The 13,342-nt window shown below is 51.1% G+C and overlaps 1 protein-coding gene and 1 pseudogene across 3 annotated transcripts; both read left to right on the top strand.

Annotated features, from left to right (window-relative positions):
* The first annotated feature begins 308 nt into the window (after nt 1-308).
* Nucleotides 309-11,686, top strand: Morn3 (MORN repeat containing 3). 3 transcript variants are annotated; one of them, XM_021257530.2, is made up of 7 exons: nt 309-416; nt 3,214-3,442; nt 6,189-6,346; nt 8,140-8,182; nt 10,643-10,827; nt 10,962-11,048; nt 11,501-11,686. In XM_021257530.2, exons 2-6 carry the CDS (start codon nt 3,298-3,300, stop codon nt 11,040-11,042), a joined length of 612 nt encoding a protein of 203 aa, XP_021113189.1. In that variant the 5' UTR covers nt 309-416; nt 3,214-3,297; the 3' UTR covers nt 11,043-11,048; nt 11,501-11,686. The 3 variants fall into 3 exon arrangements, with proteins under 3 accessions (XP_021113189.1, XP_004843917.1, XP_087054685.1); XM_004843860.3 differs by having other exon boundaries at nt 8,140-8,299; XM_087198559.1 differs by lacking the exon at nt 309-416 and having other exon boundaries at nt 434-3,442; nt 8,140-8,299.
* A 583-nt stretch (nt 11,687-12,269) lies between these two features.
* On the top strand, nt 12,270-12,650 carry LOC101700012 (protein S100-A10 pseudogene; annotated as a pseudogene).
* The last annotated feature ends 692 nt before the right edge of the window (nt 12,651-13,342 follow it).

Raw genomic sequence — 13,342 nt, 5'->3', positions numbered from 1 at the left:
CCCCGCCCCTAAATTTTTTATTTTGAGACAGAGTCTCCCTAAATCACTAAATTGCCCAGGCTGGCTTTGAATTTGCCACCCTCTTGGCCCCCTGAGTAGCTGAGATTACAGGGCTTTGCCACCGTAGCCCGCTAGGACTGTGGCTTTTGGGGACTTGAGCCCACTTGTGTATGTGACATGTATGTATCCTCCGGGGCTGGCGTGTGTACGGAACTTCCACAAGACTAAGACCCAGTGCGATATTGGTTCGCCCTTCAAAATTTCCCGCTACAGGGTCTCAGCAGGAAGGGGCGGGCTCTGCAGTGCTGTTCGCTGGGGCGGCGGGTTGCCATAGCGACCCTGACCCGGCGGCTCAGCCAAGGACAAGAACTGTGAGGCCCACTCGGGAAGCCGCGATCGATCGCCGGTGGGCGCAGGTGGGCCGGGCTGGACCTGACCCCAAGGTGTCTGGGCCCCGTCCCACCCCCTCCACTGTTACTCTCATTCAGGGACAAAATAACCCGGCGGGCTTGCAAGCCTTTCTTCTCCTCTCCACAGCTTTGCAATGAGGCTGAAAGCTCCCCCGGAGTAGAGCCTGTGTTCTCCAAAGTTTGGGGCGGGGGGTGGATTTTAAGATGCACTGGTGAAGCAGTAACATCTGGAAACCTCATCGGAAAGTTATTAGACTCGCGCTGAGGGTGTGGCTCCGTGTGGTGCACTTGGCTACCATGTGCAAGGGAGTAGCTTTGATCCTTTCCACCAAGAGAAGAAATAAAAGGAAATTAATTAGAGTTAGGGTTCTCTTAAAATTCTGAGTAAACCAAGGAGAAAGTGTCAGTTTGGGAATTTGGGGTTAATGTGGTCTCTCCCCCTCTCTGGTATTGGGGATTGAATCCAAGGCCTTCACACTGAGCTATATTTCCAGCCCTTTTTCACATTTTGAAACAGAATCTCACTAAATTGCTGAATTGCCAGGCTAGGTTTGAACTTGTGATTCTCCTGCCTCAGCCTCAGAGTGCTGCTTGTGCCACCGTGTCTGGCTTAACAAACACACACACACACACACACACACAGGGTTTTGCGATGTCTTTCACTATGAGATTATAGATGTGGATCACCATGCCTGGCAACACCTATTTTATTTTATTATTATTATTTATTGATTGATACCAGGGATTGAACTCAGGACCTTGCACTTTTGAGTCAATCCTGGTGCCACTGAGCTAAATTCCAGGTCCAACAACATCTATTTTAAATTTTGCTTATCTCTCATCGCATGGCTTACTGTTTTGTTTTGAGACAGGGTCTGCTATGCATCTCAGGCTGGCCTTGAACTCAACTATGTAGTCCAGGCTGGCCTCAAACTTGTGACAATCCTCCTGCTTCAGCCTCCTAAGTGCTGGGATCACAGGCCTGTGCCACCACAACCAGCACATCTCATTTAACAGAGACCTTAGAGCCTAGCCAATTATAAACCATGGTATCAAACTCAGACTGGAGTTGAGTTGGTCCTTTTCAATATTTTTATTTTTTACAGTTATCTTCAGTTTAAGGTACCTAGTAGTGGTTTTCCAGTTTTAGTAATGATGTGTAAAGTCTACTTTTTGGATAAATGTATCAGTTTTCTAAAGTGAGTTAATTTAAAAATGAGGTACTCATGAGCACGTGGTACTCAGCAGAAAACAATATGATATCTAGGACCTAGTCTGGTTCCTGCTCCCAGTTTTCTTTGCCTGCAATGATTTTCTGTCTTCCTGGCCATGACTGTCAAAGTATGGAACAACTGGTATGGTCCAGGCCTCACTGATGGCTCAGGCACAGAGCAGTGCTCTGCCCATCTGTGTCTAGATGGCCATACGTATAGTCAGACACTGGAAGTCTGAAGTCCCAGGAAATCCTTTACTTGGAGGAAGTGAAATGGCAGAGGGAGGAAGGAGAAGGAAAAAAAGAGGAAGGATGCAGTGAGAGCCCACTTGGCTCTTCCTGGCTGATAGCCTACTATGTCCAGGCACTGGCCATGGTGGAGACACAGTCCCCATGGCCCTGCCAAGGAAACTGCTCTTGGAGGAGGGGGCTGTGCAGGGGTGGGATATTCCAGGCCCAGCATCCCAGAGGGAGAAGGCAGGATTGAGCTTGGACTCCAAGAACACATAAGGATGCTTCGAATACAGACTGGAAACCCTAGTGCTCAGCCAGGAGCAAAACCCTTTCACACTGCTGCCCTGGCCAGCCAGACTCCCTTCTCCCCTTCCTGAGCTCTCCCTGGGACTCTAGACTCCCTCAACATCCAGCAACTGGCAGGTGTGTGCAAGACTGATTACCTAAAGGGCAGTGTAAGGTATAAATGTACCCGGGTAATCCCAGCACTCTGGGAGGCTGAGGCAGGAGGATCACAAGTTCAAGCCCAGGCTGGGCAACTTAGTGACTTAGCAAGACCCTGTCTCAATAAAAGGAGGGGATTTCTGGGGATGTAGCTTCCTAAAGAAGCCCCAGAGAGAGAGACAGATGGACATGAATGTCTGCATGAGGTCCTGAGGACACAAGGAACACAGATATGGGCTCCTAGACACTGTGGGGAGGCCCTGGGCCACCCAGCATCCCTCAGTGACTCCATCAGGCAGCACCAGGAGCACAGCCAGGTCTGGTGGAAAAAAATAACTAGGTGATGGGGTCGACTCACATGCAGAGTCCTGGTGTGCCTGGCACTGTCTTGGTTTTAACACTGAAAGTCTGACATCCCAGAAATCTTTCATTTCCAAAACAGTTGTCACCGTCGAGGCAGTCTCTCCACTTGGCAGTCTCTCCCAGTAGTTCTCGTGCCCCTGCTAAGTCTTCACCACTGTCCCATCTACCGGGCAGCTGTCTACCAGGCACCCCCAGTCCCCTTGCATGGGCCCCAGTGCTCCGCACCACCTTGCCCTTCCCCCTGGAGCTCCTCCAGACTTAAGGACCAGCACCTCTGAGGTTGGTCATTCTGGTCCTTAAATACGTGGGTGTCATCCTTCTCCAGGGACAGCTTCTCCCTGGTGCCATCACAGACCCAGGTTTCTACTGGTCTCCCTGGGTTCCCGAGCAATTGTGCCATCAGACCCCCTCCCCAGAAGGGGCCCCCAGGGGACACCAGAGGAGGGGACAGCAGAGGGTCATTCCAGCACAGCAGGGTCCCCCACCAAAGGCTGCTCACCTGCACTGGGACTCAGCAGACACATGACTCCCCCCACTTTGCTGCAACAGGAGCTGGGCATCACACGAGGGGCCCTGAGCCCCTGATGTTCTCACCCCCTGCCAGTACCCTGTGGCCCCACACAAGCAGCTGACATGCCAGTCTCCAAGTGTCCAAAGAAATCAGAGCCCCTGTGGAAGGGCTGGGACGAGAAGGCCCAGAAGAATGGGTTGAGGTGCCAAGTGTACAACATGAACGGCGACCACTACACGGGCGAGTGGAAGGACAACCTGAGACACGGTACGTGGGGATCTGGGGGCAAGGTGGCCACCATATGGGTGGAGGTGTGGTTGGCAGTGATGGAGCCATGAAGCAGTGTGCAGAGCTCATCGGGGACAGAAGCCATCCTGGAACGCTCGGGAGACTTAATTGGGCTATGGGGCCCTGGGTCTGGCCAGAGTCCTGGCGATACAATCTAAACCCTAATGAGGGAAAAAGTTTTTAATTTGAAAACCTGATCAAACTTCTAACTTGCCTTGAAATTCTAGAGAGTTCACTTTTTTTTTTTTTTTTTTTTTGAGACAAGAACTCACTATGTAGCCCAGGCTGGCCTGCTGGCCTCAAACTTGTGATCCTCCTGCCTCAGCCTCACAATGGTGGGATGACAGGCGTGTGCCACCAAGCCCAGCTGTGTACAAGTTTTTTCTTGAACATCTGTTTTCAATTCTCTTGGAGAGTTGAAACAATTGCTAGGTCAAAAGGTGTTCTATGTTTAACTTTAGTTATTTATTTTGTGATCAAACATAGGGCCTCACACATCTAGGCAAGTACTCTTCACCCTGAGCCTCTTCTCTGTTTCCATGAGCTTTTTGGCTTTTTAAAGATTACACATATAAGTGAGATCGTGAACTATTTGTCTTTCTGTGTCTGGCTTAATTTCACATATCATAGTATACTCAGGTTCATCCATGTGGCCACAATGGCATGATTTCCCTCCTCATCTTCCTTTTCCTCTTCTTCCTTCTCTTCTTTTTCCTTTTTGGTGGTACTGGGAATAAAACCCAAGGAGCACTGAGCTAGATTCTCTAGCCCTTTTTACTTTTTATTTTGAGACAAGATCTTGCTAAGTTACCCAGGCTGGCCTTGAACTTGTGATCCTCCTGCCTCAACCTTCTAAGTAGAATTACAAGTGTGTACCACCATGCTCAATTTCAGCTCCTTTTTAAAAATAAATTTATTTATTTATTTTTGTACTGGGGGTTCGAACTCCGGACCTTGCACTTGTGAGGCAGGCAGCAGAACCACTGAGCTAAATCCCTTGGCTCAGCTCCTTTTTAAAAGCTGAATAACATTCTTTTATCTTGCTCTATTGTCCTGCTTTGTTTTTGGTTTTGTTTGCAGTACTGGGGCTGGAATCCAGGGCATTCACACGGAGCTACATCCCCAGTCCTTTTTATTTTTTGAGACAGGGTCTTGCTCAAAAAAAAAGAAAAGAAGAAAAAGAGTGGCCGGGGACTTAGCTCAGTGGTTCCACCGCCTGCCTTGAAAGTGCAAGGTCCCGAGTTCGATCCCTGGTACAAAAAAAAAAGAGAGAGAGAGAGAGACAGGGTCTTCCTAAGTTGCTAAATTGCCCAAGCTAAACTTGAGCCTCCCAGAGTGCTGGGCTTACAGGATACCCAGGATACTTAGGATATGCTGGGGATATGGCTTAGTGGTAGAGCACTCACCCAGCATGTGTGAGGTCATGGGTTCAGTTCTCAGTACCACACACGCACGCACACACACACACACGCACACTTAGATTGTCCCAGGAGATATTCTTGTCCCCATTTTATACAGGAAGGCTCTCTGAGGCCCAGAGAAACCCAAAGAATTATTTGTCAATGTCACAAAGTTCATAGGGACAATGTTGGCTTTGTCCCAGGCTATCAAGGACCAAGACATGAATTAACCCAGGCAAACACTTCATCAGTATTTTACTCATGGCCAGGTGTGGTGGTGCATACCTGTAATCACACCACTCAGGAGGCTGAGACAGGAGGATCACTGTGAGTTCAAGGCCACATAGGGCTACATAGACCTAGTCTCAAAAAAAAGTATTTTACTCATTCTTTTGCTCACATTTCCCCAGGAGAGGTGGGCAGTAGATGGTAAATGTCAGAGTAAGGGAAGTAGCCACTGTGTTAGGAGCCTCCAAGGGTCATGGAGACAGCAGAGTAAGGGGAGAGGGGTGGGTGTTCAGGGGTGGTCAGAAAGCGGGCTCTGAAGCAAGGCTTGGAGGAGGAGGATGAGACCCTGGACATGAGGGTTCCAGGCCAAAGCGCAAGCTGGTGCAAAGGCTCTGAGGTAGGAGCACAGCCAGTATGAAACCTAGAGCTACTGGACTGCAATCGTGAAGGGAGCAGGCGAGGGGAGGGCCTGGATTAGTAGGACATGGATGTGTTTAGAACTCAAGAAAACATCCAGAACATCTCCTGGGAACCTTGGCCACTTGTGGCATCCAGGTGGAATTATTAAGAGGTAAAGTTAAGGGGGCCAGGGATTTATCTTAGTGGTTTCGCCGCCTGCCCTGCAAGTGCAAGGGCCCGAGTTCGATCCCCGGTACCAAAAAAAAAAGAGGTAAAGTTAGGTGTGTTGACACACACCTGTTATCCCAGTACTCAAGAGGCTGAGGCAGGAGGATCACTGCAAATTTGAGGCCAGCCTGGGCTATGGTGACTTCAAGGCCAGCCTGAGGTACATAGCAGATCCTGTAAAAAAAAAAAGAAAGAGAGAGAGAGATGGGGCTGAAATGCTGAGGGGCAGATTTCTCCTTGGGGTTTAGGGTTTACTTTGTCAGCTTGGCTCCAGGGCAGAAGGCTGGAGAGCTACTCTTTGGAGAAAGGGGGCTGCCCTGGGGTTCTCCTGGGTGGTCAGTCTGGCGAGGAAGTGCACACCCTGACTCAGCCTACAAGAACATCAGGCACTGGTCCCGAGGCCTGGCCAGGCCCATGGCCACCAGCCCCGGGTGGTCATGTCTGCAGCACTGGGCCCTCTTCATCACCAGGGAAGGGAACACAAGTCTGGAAGAAGAGAGGAGCCATCTATGAAGGGGACTGGAGGTTTGGGAAGCGAGAAGGCTACGGCACCCTCAGCCTGCTTGAGCAGGAGACAGGAAAATACAGAAGAGTGTACTCAGGCTGGTGGAAAGGAGACAAGAAATCAGTGAGTGTTCCCTGCATCCCCTGGGGCGTGGCCAGGCAGGGGTGTGTGTATGTGTGTAGAGGAGCAGTCAGAGATGCCTGGGAAGCTGAGTGTGTGGTGGCACATGTCTGCATTCTCAGCACCCTTGGAGGCTGAGGCAGGAGGATTGTAAGCTTAAGTCCAGCCTGGGCAATGTAGCAAAACCCTCCTTCAAAACAAAATTTAAAAAATTAAAGAAATAACAACAAAAAAATGGGCCCGAGAAAAAAGGGAGGGTCCTCTGGGGAGAGATCAGGGTTGCCAGATGGGTGGGAGAGGAAAAGGGTGGGGGAACAGTCAAGGGTTCTCAAAACAAAACCCGGCAAACAGGAAGCGAGAGTGGCAGGCCCGGGAGGAGCCGGGTATGGGGTGAGGCCTCCTCCACCCTCTTCCCCTGGTTTCCGGCTTCCTTTCCTCTGGGTGTCCCTTTCTGAGAATGCCCCTTGTGTTGGGCCTAAGTCAAAGGGGAGGGTAGGAAACAGGACCAAGAAAGCAGGGGCCATGCCCTTGGGCACAGATGGACAGGAAGAAGGGGTAGAAGCTGGCCAGAGGTGCGCAGGCAGCCACGATGCCCAAAGTGAGAACACATTTCTTCAGCTCACTCTCCTAGACTTGGACAGACCCTCAACCATGGACCATGGCGACCAGTAATGACAGTGTCTTGAGTAAGAGGTGGTGATTCACACCTGTAGTCCCAGGTACTTGGGAGGCTGAGGCATGAGAATCACATGAGCCCATGAGGCCAACCTGGGCAAATATGGAGACTCTGTCTCAAAAATAATGACAACAGTATTGTTATTGAGCAACTATTATTGTGAGCCTGGAATGTGTATGCGGCACCTGAATTAACTCTCAGAATAACTTATCATCGTCATCATCATCATTTCCATTTTGCTGATGGAGTCAAACTCAAAAACACACAGCATCAGCAGGTGTGGTGGTAAATGCCTGTGATTCCAGCACTCTGGGAGGCTGAGTCAGAAGGAGTGATAGTTCAAGCCCAGCTTGGGCAATGGGGAACAGAGGCTTCAGAGTAGACTCGGCTGCTTGACGCAGCCTCCAGAGCGACCTGCAGGCAGTGCCTGGTCCTGGGGGCTGGACTCAAGTGGGGCCTTTTCATTCATTTGAGGAGAAAGTTCATATAGCTTTGATGTGATTCCCAGAGGTGGCTGATGTTAATGGGGCCAAAATCAGAGTTGGCTGGGAGTGCTGGCCTGGTGTGAGCAGATGAGTGGTTAAAGATCTTTCTGAGCTGGCGTGGTGGTGAACGCCTGTAATCCCAGCAACTCAGGAGGCTGAAGCAGGAGGATGGCAAGCTGGAGACCAGCCTTGGCAACTTACCAAACTCTTGTCTCAAAATCAGAATAGAGGGGCTAGGGATTTAGCTCAGCAGTTTCGCCACCTGCTGCACAAGCGCAAGGACTGGAGTTAGATCCCTGGTACCAAAAAAAAAAAAAATTCAGAATAGAAAGGGTGAGGGTGTAGCTCAGTGGTAGACCCCTTGCCTAGCATAGTCTAGGGCCTGTGTACAACACACACACACACACACACACACACACACACACACACACAGAGTCTGTCTGGCTGCTGTATGTAGGGGAGGGGAAGGGACAGAGGAGAAGCGATGGGGCTGCATGACCACGGAGGCAGAGGGCTAGAAAAGGTAGAGGTCGGAGGGCGGAAGCAGCTCAGGTGTGTGCGGCTTGGGTGCCTAGCAAGGTGGGGACACCGTGAACCGGGCACCTCCGCGAACAGGGCCACCTTCTCGCTTTCAGGGCTATGGGATCCAGTTTTTCGGACCCAAGGAGTATTACGAGGGTGAGTGGTGTGGCAGCCAGCGCAGCGGGTGGGGCCGCATGTACCACAGCAATGGTGACATCTACGAGGGCCACTGGTGGAACGACACGCCCCACGGGGAGGGCATGCTGCGCCTGAGTGAGTGCCCCGACCGCCCAGCGCCCCGCCCTCCATAGGCCACGCCCACGCGCACTTCGGACCACGCCCAGACCCCCTCCCCACCCACAAGGTCACTTTCCTCTGGACCCTTCTGGCCACGCCGTGCCTGGCCACCCCCCCCACAAAGCCAGCTCCTTAGTGAGTTCTTTTTTTTCTTTTCTTTTGTACCAGGAATCAAACTCAGGACCTTGTGCTGGCGAGGCAGGCGCGCTGCCACTGAGCTAAATCTCTGGCCCATAAATTTTTAAAAATAAAAGAATCTAGAAAAAAAAAAAAAGAATCTAACAATAAGCAGATAAATAAGACGATTTTCTTATACTAGCAATAATAATCATAGCCCTGAGGTCATTTAATTCTCACAACAATCCTAGAAATTAGACACTCATAACTGAGGTACAGAAAACTGAAGTCCCCACTTAATGTTATACAGGCTCTTAGGTGTGGGTCAAATGCCTTGCAAGTGCAAGGTTCTGAGTTCGATCCCCGGTATCAAAAAAAAAAGAGAGAAAGTGCTAAAGACTTCTTAGGAACCGGTGACAAAGGAGTTGGGAGGCAATGTTTGAGCATTTCAACAGAGACCTGAAGGGAAGGAAAAAGCCAGGTATGCATAAAGCCAAGGAAGACAATCGAGTGGACCTCGTTATTCCTTGCTCCCAGGCCTTCTGTGGCTCCATACTGCCCTGGGCTGAGTTCAGGCCCAGGAGTTTGGCCCCATTCACCCTTCCGCTTCCTCTCCTCCTTGGGGCAGCTGGGAGGGCAAAGGTGGGTATGTTAGTCAGCTTTATGCTGTTGACAAAATGCTTGAGAACAACTTTTTTTTTTTTTTGGTACCAGGGATCGAACTCGGGTCCTTGCATTTGCAAGGCAGGAGGCAGAACCACTGAACTAAATCCCCAGCCCTAACAACTTTATGGAGGAGAGGGTTTGTTTTGGCTCATGGTTTCAGAGGTGGAGTCCATGGTCAACTGCCTCCATCTTGTCATGGCAGAAGGGCCTGACGGAGGAAAGCTGTTCACCTCGTGGCAGCCTGGAAGCAGAGAGAAAGGGGAAGGGCCAGACAAGAGGGGTCAGGGACAAGATACAGTCCCTGAGGTTACCTTCCTATGACCCACTCTCTTCAACTAGGCCCCAAAATCTTTTTTAAAGCACTGGTGACTGAATCCAGGGCTTTCTCACTGAGCTATGTCCCTGGCCCTTTTGAAATTTTTAAATATTAAAAATATTAGGGTCTTGGGCTGGGGATTTAGCTCAGTGGTTTCGCTGCCTACTGTGCAAGCACAAGGACCCGAGTTCGATCCCTGGTACCAAAAAAAAAATATTAAGGTCTTGCTAAATTGCTCAATTGCTCAGACTGGTCCCAAACTTTTGATCTTCCTGCCTTAGCCTCCCAGACTGCTGGGATTACAGGCATGGGCTACCAGGCCCAGTGGGCCCCACCTCTTAGGAGCCTAGTCAGCAGTGCATCACTGGATCAATACATGGGTGATGGATGAGGCTAGCACCTTTGGGATCTGATCGCTTTCCAGAAGTGCCACCCCTTAACACTGCTGTAAGGAGAACAAGGTTTCACCACAGGGAGCCCTATGGGGGACACTTTAGACCCCAAACTTAAGAGCAGCCACTCTGTCCGTCCAGCTCCGGGCAGCCTCCCCTGAGCACCGACCCGAGTGGCTGCACTCAGCAGGTGCCCACTGTGGCCAGCGCAGGGCAAGAGGATCAGTGGGTCTCCTCTCCTGTCCTGGACTCCATGCCGGCCTGCCTGGGTTCAGAACCCAGCCTGCACATGTCCCAGTGCTGGGACCTCAGGTGATTTGCTTGAACTGTGTGCTTGGATCTCTTCATCTATAACAGGGATGAAAACAGACCTTGGAGCTGGGGGTGATGGTACACACCTGTAACCCCAGCATTATGAGAAGCGGAGGCAGGAGGACCCTAAGTTTGAGCCCAACCTGGATGACTTAGGAACTTAGTGAGACCCTGTCTCAAAATAAAAAATTGAAAGAGCTGGGGGTGTAACTCAGTGCAAGGCCTCAGGTTCAATCCCCAGTGCTGCAGCCAATCAGTCACCCTTGGGCAGTGATGTCGCTCAGTGGCAGAGCAGGTGCTTTGTGCCCATGAGACCCTGGGTTCCATCCCCACCACACAAAATACAATACAATACAAAGAGAAGGTATCTCCTAGGCTTATTTCGGAGGTTAAATGATGCTTCTGTTTGTGACGCACTTTCACATGGAGGTTGCACTCACCAGTGATCCCAGGCTGGTGGAGGCCCCAGTGGTGAGCTGGCTGTGCCCCGTACCCACCCACCCCATCCTTTCCCAGAGAACGGGAATCGCTATGAGGGCAGCTGGGAGAGAGGCCAGAAGCACGGGCACGGGCGCTTCTTCCACCTGGACCACGGCCAGCTCTTCGAGGGCTTCTGGGTAGAGGACGTGGCCAAGTGTGGCACCATGATGGACTTTGGTCGTGAAGAGGCCCCTGCACCCACTCAGTTCCCCATTCCTAAGGTGGGCAGCCCTCCGGGGTCCTGGGGCCCCAGACAGAGAGGGACAGAGCCAGGGCCTGGGCCCCGCCAGCCCCAGGAGAAACCAGGACCATGTCTTCTGCATGCTGTCCCAGCACATCCCTCTACCTGCCGCAGGTCAAGCTTCTGGACCCTGACGGCGTGCTCCAGGAAGCCTTGGCCATGTTCACGAAGACAGAGGAGGAGGGAGGAGACTGATGCCAGGTGAGGAGGTGGGCAGGCCTGCCACCTCCAGGGCCCAGAATGACACACAGGTCTCCTGGGTCTCCTGGGGAGGGCAGAGAGAACTGGGTTCTTGCTTTTGTTTTTTGAGATAGGGGCTCACAATGTAGTTCAGGCTGACCTCGAACTTGTGGGGATCCTCCTGCCTCAGCCTCCCAAGCGCTGGGATTATAGGCGTGTGCCACCACTCCAGGCTTGAGGGCCAAGCCCTTGCCTCCGGAAGCCAAGCTCTGCTTTCTGTCCCCGGAAGTCTAGCCCAGCCCTGCCCACATCTTTGCTCTCTGGGCCTCCAGGGTCAGTGCTTCAGATGAGGTGGGGGCCCCAGGCCTGCCTGGCAGATCTCACATGTGCAGACCCTTGTAGAGCAGGTACAAGTGAGGCTTCAAGGAGAAAGCTCCTGTCCAGGTCTTTGAGATGCCATCCCTCCCCTGCAGGAGAGACCTTGTCACCCAGCTCCTCAGACGGGTGCGGCCCCTGGGGAGGAATACAGCTGCTGGCCAACTAACGCCCCCCAGTACCCGAGGGCTCTCTGTCAACAGAGGGGAGAGTGCTCCTCTCCCTGAGAACCTCCTGTCTCAGCCTTCACCCTGTGAGTGTGCAACAATAAAGAACCTGGCGGCTTCCAGGACCTGTGGTAGGAGGAGGCAGCGGGAGGGCTTGGAGAGAGGCCAGGTGTAGAAAAGTTGTGCTGAGGCCTCACAGGTTTGCCTGGGGGGCAGAGGAGGGGAGTGGGCTGCCAGTCTCTGATCCAAGATGCCTCAAAAGACCTGGAGCCAGCACCCGCCATACTGGCCCCCACGAGGCCTGGCCCATCTTCGCACCCTGATATAGGGGTCACAACCTGGGGATCCTGTGGAAGCTTAAAAAAACATGATGGCTGGACGTGATGGCACAGGCCTGTAATCCCAGCACTCAGGAGGCTGAGGTAGGAGGAGCGGTGCAAGTTCTAGGCCAGTCTGGGCTACACACCGAGACCTTGTCTCAAAAAACAGAACAAAACAACAACAACAACAAAACTTTAAAGATAGATAGATAGGGCTTCGGATTTAGCTCAGTGGTTCTGCGTCTGCCTCGAAAGCGCAAGGTCCCGAGTTCAATCCCTGGTACCAAAAAAAATGTTTTTAATTAAAAAAATAAAAAATAGGCCACCACCCGCCCAACGCCCACAACCCGAGAGCCCCAGTTTCGACAGACTTCACCAAAATGCCATCCCAAATGGAACACGCCATGGAAACCATGATGTTTACATTTCACAAATTTGCCGGGGACAAAGGCTACTTAATGAAGGAGGACCTGTGAGTCCTCATGGAAAAGGAGTTCCCTGGGTTTTTGGAAAATCAAAAAGATCCTGTGGCTGTGGACAAAATCATGAAGGACCTGGACCAGGGCCGAGACGGCAGAGTGGGCTTCCAGAGCTGCTTTTCACTAATCGCAGGCCTCACCATTGCGTGCAATGATTATTTTGTAGTGCACATGAAGCAGAAGGGAAAGAAGCGGGCAGAATTGAACATTTACTCCTGCCCAGATGAGAGTTCTCCCAAAGGGCCACTTACGGAATCTGCCCCTCAGCTTCCCCGTGTATAAAGATTCCATGAGCAGATCAGGACCCTTAGAAAATGTACAAATAACATCCAGCTCTCATTGGGCAAGCAGAGAAAGGAAAGTTAGTGAAATGCTAAATAAGCTTTGATTTTTATATTGTTTGCATCCTCTCGCCCTCAATAAATAAAGTCTTTTTTTTAGTTCTGGAAAAAAAATAATAAATAAAAATAAATAAATAAAAAATAGACAGGGCTGAGAATGGAGCTAGGTGTTAAAATGCTTGCTGAGTGTGCATGAGCCCTGGTACCCTCACTACCACGCAGAACAACAAAAACAGGCTATGGATGTTGGGATCCCATGCCCAGGGTTACCTGTACATTCCATAGGGAATTCTTTTTTTTTTGAGGTACTGGGTTTGAATTCAGGACCTTGCACTTGGGAAGCAGGCGTGGCGCCGCTGAGCTAAATCCCCGGCTATCCATACGGAATTCTGACATGGATCTAGGTCCAAGAACCCCCAGCTAACGGGCCACAGGACCCTTAACAAGTGGCCTCAGTTGCTCTTCCTGTAAAACGCAACTAAGGAATCTTTTAAGGCTTTGAGAGCAGATGCAGTAACACGTATTCAAGTTAACTGTGGACCAGATGCCCACAGAGAGGCATCACAGTATTCCTTTATTTTTTATTTTATTTATTTATTTATTTATTTTTGGTACCAGGGATCGAACTCAGGA

The sequence above is a fragment of the Heterocephalus glaber genome, unplaced genomic scaffold, assembly GCF_053883595.1.
Source record: "Heterocephalus glaber isolate CG9 unplaced genomic scaffold, H.glaber_assembly_v1.0 deba00001687, whole genome shotgun sequence".
Taxonomy (NCBI): domain Eukaryota; kingdom Metazoa; phylum Chordata; class Mammalia; order Rodentia; family Bathyergidae; genus Heterocephalus; species Heterocephalus glaber.
Note: the sequence above shows the minus strand (reverse complement) of the source record. Positions and strands in the feature narration are given on the sequence as shown.

Excerpts from the sequence above, each read along its gene's own strand:
- Morn3 (XM_004843860.3), top strand. The coding sequence starts at position 3,298 with ATGCCAGTCTCCAAGTGTCCAAAGAAATCAGAGCCCCTGTGGAAGGGC. Across the intron at positions 3,443-6,188 it reads GAAGGACAACCTGAGACACG|GGAAGGGAACACAAGTCTGG; the intron begins GTACGTGGGGAT and ends CTTCATCACCAG. Across the intron at positions 8,300-10,642 it reads GGAGGGCATGCTGCGCCTGA|AGAACGGGAATCGCTATGAG; the intron begins GTGAGTGCCCCG and ends ATCCTTTCCCAG.